The sequence below is a fragment of the Adiantum capillus-veneris genome, chromosome 28 (genome assembly GCF_014529385.1).
Source record: "Adiantum capillus-veneris isolate H3 chromosome 28, ASM1452938v2, whole genome shotgun sequence".
Lineage (NCBI taxonomy): Eukaryota > Viridiplantae > Streptophyta > Polypodiopsida > Polypodiales > Pteridaceae > Adiantum > Adiantum capillus-veneris.
In genome coordinates, this window is record NC_140958.1 from 4,896,962 (window position 1) to 4,906,687 (window position 9,726).

General features: G+C 44.2%; 1 protein-coding gene across 1 annotated transcript; it reads right to left on the reverse strand.

The window, feature by feature from the left end:
* Window positions 1-240: 240 nt before the first annotated feature.
* LOC147419997 (uncharacterized) lies at window positions 241-885 on the reverse strand. The gene has a single exon (XM_086503879.1). The coding sequence runs from the start codon at window positions 883-885 to the stop codon at window positions 241-243; it is 645 nt and encodes a 214-aa protein (XP_086360005.1).
* Between the last annotated feature and the right edge of the window lie 8,841 nt (window positions 886-9,726).

The following is a 9,726-nucleotide window of genomic DNA, read 5'->3' on the forward strand; positions in this document are numbered from 1 at the left end:
AAGGGAGCCACTGGGTGTTATCTCGGCAGGTCCAAAGAAGACTGTGAGCCATGGGAGGGGGTGTAGGCCATTGCTCCCTTTGGCTTTGAATTTGCTGATGTTTCGAAATAGCAATGAATCCCACTCCTCGTCGGGTTTGTCAAGGGCTCCTAGGATGAGTCTGACTGCTAGTTTGTCTGCCCATCTACTGAAGTTAGTGAGGCCGAGTCCACCTTGTTCCTTAGAGAGGAAGCATACATCCTAGTTGACCTTGGCTAGGCCCTTCCTCATCGGGTCACCTGACCATAGAAAGTTTCTGCAAGCCCTGGTTATGTCCTTTAACTGATAGTCAGGTGGCCTCCAGCAGGAGAGGAAGAAGAGGACATAACAGGAAATAAAATGCTTGACAACCATTGCCCTGCCTGCAATATTTTCCTGAAACCCTGTCCATCGATTGAGTTTGGAGGAAAAACTCTCCAGTACCCATTGCCACCTCTGGGCCATAGATACCCTAAACCCAAAAGGGATGCCTAGGAGCCAAAAGATGACACTGTCTTTTACGATCGAGCAACCTTGTTCAGTAATCCATCTTGGGAGGGGAGAGTTGGAGGCTTTGATTCCCATTTTGGATTGGTTAATCCGAGATCCCGAGGCAGAGCAGAAAGTCCTCAGACATTCCCAGAAGCTTTGAAGTGATTGCTCATCATTGTTGAGTAGGCCATTGATGTCGTCAGTGAATTGAGAAAGGCAGTGTTGCTTTCCATCAGGCAGTGGGATCCCTTTGAGTGATCTGTCGCCCATTTTGGCTTTGACCAGCGAGTTAAGGGAGTCCACCGAGGTAGCAAAGAGCAAAGGGGCATCCTTGTCAGACCGATCGATTGAGAGGGAAGGGCTATGATATGCCATTATTGAGTGCCACCCTTGCTTGAGCATTTCCAAGAAGAGTCCTGACGAGCTTGACAAAGACTGGCCCAGAACCCATCATGGTCAGACATTCGAGGATGAATGTCCATTCCAATCTGTCATATGCTTTGTCGAAGTCTACTTTGACAAAGACGAAGTCCTGTCTAGACTCTTCTGCATATTAAATCCTTTCCCACATAGCAATGTCAGCTTCCATGATTCTCCATCCTTTGATGAACCCTTTTTGCTTAGTACAAAGCCACTCTACCAAGGTAGGAGAAATTCTTAGTGCTATAACTTTGGCAAAAATTTTGTATGCAGAATTCAACATGGTAAGAGGTCTCCAATTAGAAAAGAGCTCCTTAGGGCCTTTATTATGAAGCAGCTTGATGACGCCAATGCTGAGTTGAACTGGAAGGGCGCCCTATCTCACTGATTCCTCCCACACTCTGCGGAGGATGGGAGAGAGTACCTCCTTGAAGGTCTGATAAAATTTTTATGGGAGTCCATCTATGCCAAGGGTTTTTTTAGGTTTTAGAAAATCAATTGCCCTCTTTATTTCCCACACTGAAAGGCCTGAGTCAAGCTGAATCGCTACGTGTGTGGGGATCACTCTCGGCCTTCATTTTCTGATTAGCTCACGAGCTAAGGTCACTGCCTCGTCTCGTTGTTCCTTTGGGCTAAATAATTGGGTGAAGTGCTCCCTCACTATTTCAAGGTTTTCGGTTTCATTAGTGGCTTTGCCTTGGGACCAACAAGGTAAGGGATGGATTCTCTATGGTGTTTTCTTCTAAGATTTTTAAACATTTCTTTGGTGGGCTTATCGACTTTGCATGCCCACCATTTAGTGGCTTTGCCTTGGGACCAGCAAGGTAAGGGATGGATTCTCTTTGGTGTTTTCTTCTTAGATTTTTAAACATTTCTTTGGTGGGCTTATCGACTTTTCCTGCCCACCATTCTCTGAAGAAGGCTGCAGTATGCAGAAGGGTGAGGTCCTCCTCCACACGGAGTTGGTGTCTCAGAGTGGATATTTTGTCCTGAGTGTCAGTAGTACAGCTCTTGTTGTTTTCCATCTTAGCTAGCTCACTGTAGATCTGGTCCTTGTGTTTCTTCGGATATCTATGACTTTCTTTCTGAACATTATCAGCGTTTGTTGAGTGTCGAATATTTCCCTTGTCCACGATTTGGATGGAGTGAACCCCTTCGAAAAAGCTTGTACCCATACTGCCTTAATGCTACTCTGCACCTCCTCCAGCTAGAACAAAGAGGTATCCGTGTGAAACCAGTGATTCCTCACTTTGCTACATTTGTCATCCAAAGTGACCACTAGTGGGTAGTGGTCAGAGGTGCAAGACGTGTGCCTGGGTTTAACTTTAAGTCTGTTGAAGCTTCTGGCAAGGGGGGTACTAATATAGCATCTGTATAGTCTAGCTTTTCTAGCATTGTGGCCTTTGGAATAGTTCTGCCATGTGAAGTCTCCAGGTGACCCTACATCCCACAAATCAAGGTGTGCTTTTAACTGATTCCACTCTTGGAGCTCTGCTCCTGCAATAATGTTACCCTTGTTTTGAAAACGGTCTTCCATAGCCTCTACCATATTGAAGTCCCCAATGAGAATGGTTGGACCATTAAAAGCGAGAAGTTGCTTCCATAGTTGTATTCTCTTCTTAGCAGAACCTCCTGCATAGACTGACACCAACATGCATCGTACAGGGGACTCGACAGCCACGCGTACCCAGTAGGCTCCTTTGCTAGATTTATCTGGATCCACTTTCCAAGCTTGAGGAATGCCGAGTGCTGTGCCACCTGATCCCCTATCGTGAGAGGAACAGTGCCAAAGATGTTCCTTTGAGATAACAGAGAGTCTTTGAGAGAGCTCATGGCCTGCGGTCTTTATTTCCTGGAGTCCAATGAGCTCGACAGGAAATTTGTTCAGCCAAGCCCTAATTTTCCTTGCTTTGAGTGGGTCTGAGAGAGCCTTAATGTTCCAAGACAAGACTTTCATCGGGGATTACGTCTATCTTTGCGGTTTTTGGACTGGGCTCTCGGAGAGGCCTGTGACACCGAAGTGTGTCCCCTCTTGTTGTCCTTCTGGACCTCCATGGGGGCTGGGCCTGTGACTCAGACGTACTCTTCTGTCTAGGGGCGATGTTCTCTTTGTTGGGCTCATTGCTTGAGGAAGATTTGTTAATGTCGAGAGCTACGATGCGATTGCCCTGATTCACTTGCCTCTCAAGCCTTGAATTTGCATCCTCGTCTTCTTCTGAGTTGGGGTCAATGGACTCTTCTACATCAAAATATTCCCACTCTGGCAGTGATGCGAGTAGGGAAAACCTGTTGGGGCCCCGAGCTTTTCCCCTATCTAACTGAGATTTGTGAGCCATTGGTTTCTCTGCCTTGGGAAGCTGCAGTGGGGAAACTGGGAAGGGTGACTGAGTGCTGGCCTTATTGTGGGATGTGCTAGGAGAGACTTGCTTTGGTTTAGGGTTCTTCTTGGGGTAGTCCCTGGCAAAATGCCCCTTCGTTCAATAGTGAAAACAAGCGTTTGGGAGGTATTTGTAACTTAAAGGATGCTCAAATAACTCTCCGTCATCAATGAGGGCCTGTGGGTGCCATGCCGGGATATAGTCTCCTCTAGGACGGCACCCTAATACCTTACCTAGTTGTGCCCCTATGACCCGGAGATGGTTATGATAGTGAAGGGGCAGGTTCGGGAACTCTACCCAAACTGGGAAGTGGTTGAGGGCATCACTCTCGGCGTTGTAGTCTTTGTTCCATTTAAAGAGGCAGAGGGGGGTAGTTCGCAACAGCCATTGGCCTGTGCTTAACACTCGAAAAGCCATGTCTGCTGTTTTAAACACAAACACATATTGGTTTTTAGGGAGGGCCTGAATGGTCTTGAATTCTACTCCTATTGCCCCCCATTGTTTTTGAATCCGCCCTCTTAGTACGTCTACTAGTGGGCGAGGACCGGCAAGAAGCCCTATCAGAGCCCTATTTTCCATATCATTCTGAGTTTTTCTAACCTGAAGGGCAGGTAGAACAACATATGGCTTACTGTCTCCATTCCGTTGACCGCCTCCTCCAACATCGCCATTGCTTCCTCCCTGTTGAGGGTCCGTGGAAGGGCCATGGGTGGTTGGATCGGGAGAGCCCTTAGCAACACCCTCAGGTTCCACCTGCATGTTGGGGGGGCGTTGGTTGTTGGGAGAAAAAGCCAAAGCCATGTCGTAGCAGCCTTGCAGCTTCAAGCTTCTCTGCACTACCGATGAAGGGGGTGTGGTAATCAATTCCGTGAAGAAAGGTAGCGGCTAGCGGGTTGTGAGGGGAGAAGGAGCTTGGGTCGAAGTCGTTAAGGCCACCGCCATGCAAGACAAGGCAGTTACTTTGCACGAGTGTTTGGTGGGGGAGCACGCCAGAGGCCCAAATATTAGGGGGTCTTGAGCGAGCTCTTTGATGGGGTGAGATGATGGGTGAGGTCATCTTACCTAGGGTGAGAAGGATGCCAAGAAGCGACCGCTGAAGGGGCAGGTGCTCAGGCCATCGCTAGGGTTTTGTTTAAATTACCCCCTCTTCTGTGGTAGGCACCTAACGAGCATTCAAAGAAAAAGTCATAACCAATCTCTACGAGTTGGTAAAATAGTATAGCATGCATGCATTAGGGTATAGAAGCCAATAAAAGGATGGGAAGGACAATGTTATGAATAAATCCACCGTATCTTTTTCATTCTTTTTATACTTAATGAGGTAGATATTTTGTACATAAAGAGTTTCACATTACCTATCTTTTTTGCTTTCTAAAAGAAACTTTAGTTTTGTGTTGGGCTAGGGAGACTTTCATTGTTTTCAATGCACGATGGAGACTTATTTTAAAGTAGTAAAATGGTGCCGCCTTTGGCGGCGGCATGGCCCCTCTTACCCTCAAAACACATCGCTTGAGGTGAGCCTTATCTTTAGCTCATCTTTGCATGATTGCTTTATCCACATGATTGAGATATGGCAGAGCAACAACCGGTTATAGGACCTTGTAGAGGCAACTATGGCATGGAGCTACAGGATGCAACATGTGCTTATATAGCATGGGGATAGGGCGAGGATACCGTTTGTTTACACGTAAGCATATCACCTACATGTGGCCAGTAGAGTGGAGGACATTGCGAGGATCACTGGCTGAAAATATTATGAATTCATAGAGATTAACCCTTGCCTTCGCTAGAGAAGAATGACCCCACCTTGCCCCATCGTTTGCCTACATAATAAGAGCTGCTAGCTATACACCTTTAAATTTCTTTGGACTATAGCCTTTCAAGATGCAACTTGCGACACTTGGCAAGGCACATTTTGCCATTATACACCAGTATAGAAGTACATATAACATCATGTGCCTTTGAGATGCAAGCATCACGTCTCTCTCTCTCTCTCTCTCTCTCTCTCTCTCTCTCTCTCTCTCTCTCTCTCTCTCTCTCTCTTTCTCTCTCTCTCAAAATCCCTCGAGTAGTGTTCAGAAAAAATCATTTTTCCAAACATACAAAATTCCTTTCCTTGAATTTTTTGAGAGGAAAGTTTAGGAATTTGGTTTTGTTTTTGGGTTTTTACACTATTTTTTCTCTATTTGGGGTGCAATTTCTCTTTTTCACCTTGCCCTCAACCGACATTTTTGAAATTGAAAACTCCAACCTATGACCACCATCCTTGAGGCGACATGTTCTCTCTCTCTCTCTCTCTCTCTCTCTCTATGTCTCTCTCTCTCTCTATGTATGTGTGTGTGTGTGTGAACGAATTTTCTATGCATCTCTCTCTCTCTCTCTCTCTCTCTCTCTCTCTCTCAAACTACCTCGAGCAGTGTTTGGGAAAAATCTTTTTTCCAAACATAAAAAATTCCTTTCCTTGAATTTTCCATGAGGTTAATTTTTCTCGTTTCCCCCTTGCCCTCAACCGGCATAATTGAAATTGAAAACGACACGATATTAAGCTGAGACAAAAGTTAGGAAATTAGGTTTATTTTTCTCCTTTTCCCCTTGCCCTCAACCAACATTTTTGAAATTGAAATTGGTACGATATTAAGCTGAGACAAATTTTAGGAAATTAGGTTTATTTTTCTCCTTTTCCCCTTGCCCTCAACCAGCATTTGTGAAAATGAAAATGACACGATATTTTCCAAGATGAAATTTTAGGAAATTAGGTTAATTTTTCTCCTCTTTCTCTCTCTCTCTCTCTCTCTCTCTCTCTCAAACTACCTCGAGCAGTGTTTGGGAAAAATCTTTTTTTCCAAAGATACAAAATTCCTTTCCTTGAATTTTCCAAGAGGAAATTTTAGGAAATTAGGTTAATTTTTCTCCTTTCCTCCTTTCCGCCAACCGGCATAATTGAAATTGAAAACAACACAATATTAAGGTGAGAAAATTTTTAGGAAATTAGGTTTATTTTTCTCCTTTTCCCCTTGCCCTCAACCGGCATTTTTGAAATTGAAACCGGTACGATATTAAGCCAAGACAAATTTTAGAAAATTAGGTTTGTTTTTCTCCTTTTCCCCTTGCCCTCAATCGACATTTGTGAAATTGAAAATAGCACGATATTTTCCAAGATGAAATTTTAGGAAATTAGGTCAATTTTTTCCCTTTTCCCCTTGCCCTCAATCGGCATATTTCAAATTGAAACCGGCACGATATTACACTGAGACACATTTTTCCCGTGGTCACGACTCTCTCTCTCTTTCTACAGACGAATTTGAAAAGTGTCTCTCTCTCTCTCTCTCTCTCTCTCTCTCTCTCTCTCTCTTTCCAAAAATAGAGCTAAATTGTGAAATATGCTAGTTATTTTACATTCTCTCTCTAAAAAAATAGTGTTAAATTTAAGAAAATAGAGTTAAATTATAAAGCTTGACAAGATTCTCTCTCTCTCTCTCTCACATACACAAATGCAGACAAAGTCTACGACAATTTTCAGGAAAGAGGGAAAAAGGGTGGTCATTTGGTCGGTGTGTACAACATGGTGCAGGACTTGCAGACACGTAGTCTCTCTGTCTCTCGGCGACCCAAGAGAGGAAGTGTGTGCCAGCAGTCTTCAAGAAAATTCATTTTTCCAAACATCCAAACTTCCTTTCCTTGATTTTGTCAAGAGGAAATATTTAAAAATTAGTTTATTTTTTCAGGTATTACACTATTTTTCTCGATTTTTGGGCGGAATTTCTCCCTTTCCTCTTGCCCTCAATTGACTTTTTTGAAATTGAAACCAGCAAGATATTAAGCGGAGACACATTTTCTACGAACACTCCAATATTTTCTTGATTTTGTCAAGAGGAAAATGTAAAAATTAGGTTATCTTTTTGGGTTTTTACACTATTTTTCTCAATTTATGGGCGGAATTTCTCCCTTTCCTCTTGCCCTCAACTGATTTTTTTGAAACTAAACCGGCAAGATATTAAGCTGAGACACATTTTTTACGAACACTGCAATATCTCCTTGATTTTTCAAGAGGAAATATGTAAATTAGGTTATCTTTTCGGGTTTTTGTTACCATATACATGTGGTAGTGATGTGTGTGAACACACTAGGACCGCCGGGGCATTTTTTCCCTCTTTAGGAGGTTTTTTCCCCCGTGCATTGTATATACGCCCATCACTCTAGGGCTATCTATCTTTCCATTGCACACTAAGTAATACACTCTCTATTGTGTGCCTTGAGCTTCCTTCGTCTTCTCCAAGCTGTGTGTGTTTCTCTGCAACCCTAATTCCAACAATTGGTATCAGAGCAGGTCACGTCCTCCCGGGCTTAGTCGCCAGCTGCTCCAGCACACGCCTGCTCACTTTCTCCGATTTCAGTGAGCTTTGGCAAGCGTTCGCAGGTCGACAAATATTTTGGGATGGCTCAAAGAGCTCGGTCTGCTCAGAATTTTGATTTGGGCTCATTTCGGCCTCCGTTTCCACTACGGGCAGTACTGCACAGGCTATTTCGTCATTTTGTGCAGATTTTCTGTCAGTGCCGTTTTCTGCATAACAGGTGCCTTATAGTCTTCTACGGTTTGTGCTATATAGCACAAGTTGTTCCCGCTCCATTTCTCCTATTTTCGGGCAGTTTTCACATCAGGTGCAGCATTTACCATGGCTGACAACAACAACACAGATGTGTTCAAGATGTTTGCTGCTGAGGACAGGTTGGATGGGGACAACTACCCTATGTGGGCTTATATGATGCAACACGTTCTTGTGTCAAAAGGTGTCTGGAACATTGTGCAGGGCATTGATGTACGTCCTGGTTCTGAAGATGTAGGCGATATTGAGGATGTTGCAGGTCTTGCTGCAAGGATTGCAGCTGTTAGAGTTGTTTTGCCTACAGCAGAACAAGCTCGTTGGGATGTTAAGGATGCGCAGGCTCATGCATTGATTGCGTTGTCTGTGAAGCGCACCATTATTCCTCACATCCGTTCAGCAAAATCTGCAAAACAGGCTTGGGATATTCTAGCAGGTCTTTATGCAAGCCGCAATGAGGCTAAAATTGCTTTGCTGCGTAAAGAGCTAGAGTCGAAGATTATGCATGAGGAAGATGATATGGACACTTTCCTTGCTAGTGTCAAGGATATCAATGAGCAACTCATTTCTGCAGGTGAAGTCATTTCTGACAGTTCCCTTGTGCAGACTGTTCTTGATGCCTTACCAGATTCCTACCAGACTTTTGCTAGTACTTGGAGACTGATGACCCAAGGAAATCCTGAAGTTGTCAAGTTTGATGCATTATGCACATTGCTGTTGCAAGAGTCACTTTCTAGAAAAAACAGGACTAGGCAGCGTGCAGTTGAACAGGCTTTTATTGCTTCTCAAAGAAAGGGTGGTAACAGTAATGCAGCCACTTCTTATGGTTCTGCTGCGAGTGGCAAAATTTCTGTTCCTAATGCTTCTGCTGGCAGCACTTCGTCTGGCAATTCTGGTGATAAGGGCAAAAAGAAAATGCGTTGCCATTATTGTAAAGCCAATGATCACTTGATCAAGTCGTGTCCTAAGTTGAAGGCCAAAGAGGCTAAGAAGAAAGAGGGTGGTTCCACTGCAAATGCTGGTTCCACTACAAATGCAGCCATTGTTGAGTCTTCTGTGAAAGGAGATTGTGATGCTGATGTTGATGCAGAATGGGCTTTTAGCGCAGAGTGCACTTACAATCCTGCTGTCCATGATGCATGCTTGTCAGTTGCTGCAGATTCACATGTGTGGTATTTCGACAGTGGTGCTACAAAGCACATTACCTCACATCGTGAATTGTTTACCTCTCTCGAGTCTGTCCCTCATGGGAATTCAGTCACTTGTGCCAACAACGCCTCTTATCCAGTTCAGGGAGTTGGAAAGATTGTGCTCACTGCTGCTAATGGCAGTTCCTTCACACTTGTTGATGCAGTTTATGTACCTGGGATCAAGAAGAATCTATTGTCTGTATCCGCACTTGCTAGACTTGGACTTGTAGTCAAATTTGTGGATGACAGATGCACAGTTCATGATCTCAGTTTTGGTGATGAAATTGTTGCATCTGGGCTTTTGTGCCGTGGGCTGTATAAGCTCACTTTGTATGACAAGTGTGGACAAAATTTTGCAAATGCTGTTGCAGATTCAAGGGCTATTTCAGATGCAAAACTTTGGCATGCACGTTTTGGTCATCTGAATTTTGCCAGTTTGCTGCGTTTGCAGAAATCTGATATGGTTGCTTCTTTGCCGCCTCTTGAAGCACCTATCAAACATGTTTGTGAAGGCTGTATTCTGGGTAAAATGCAGCGTTCTAAGTTTCCAAAGGATGGTTCAGTTAGGGCCACATGCAGGTTGCAACTTGTGCATAGTGATGTTTGTGGGCCCATGCAAACTCCGTC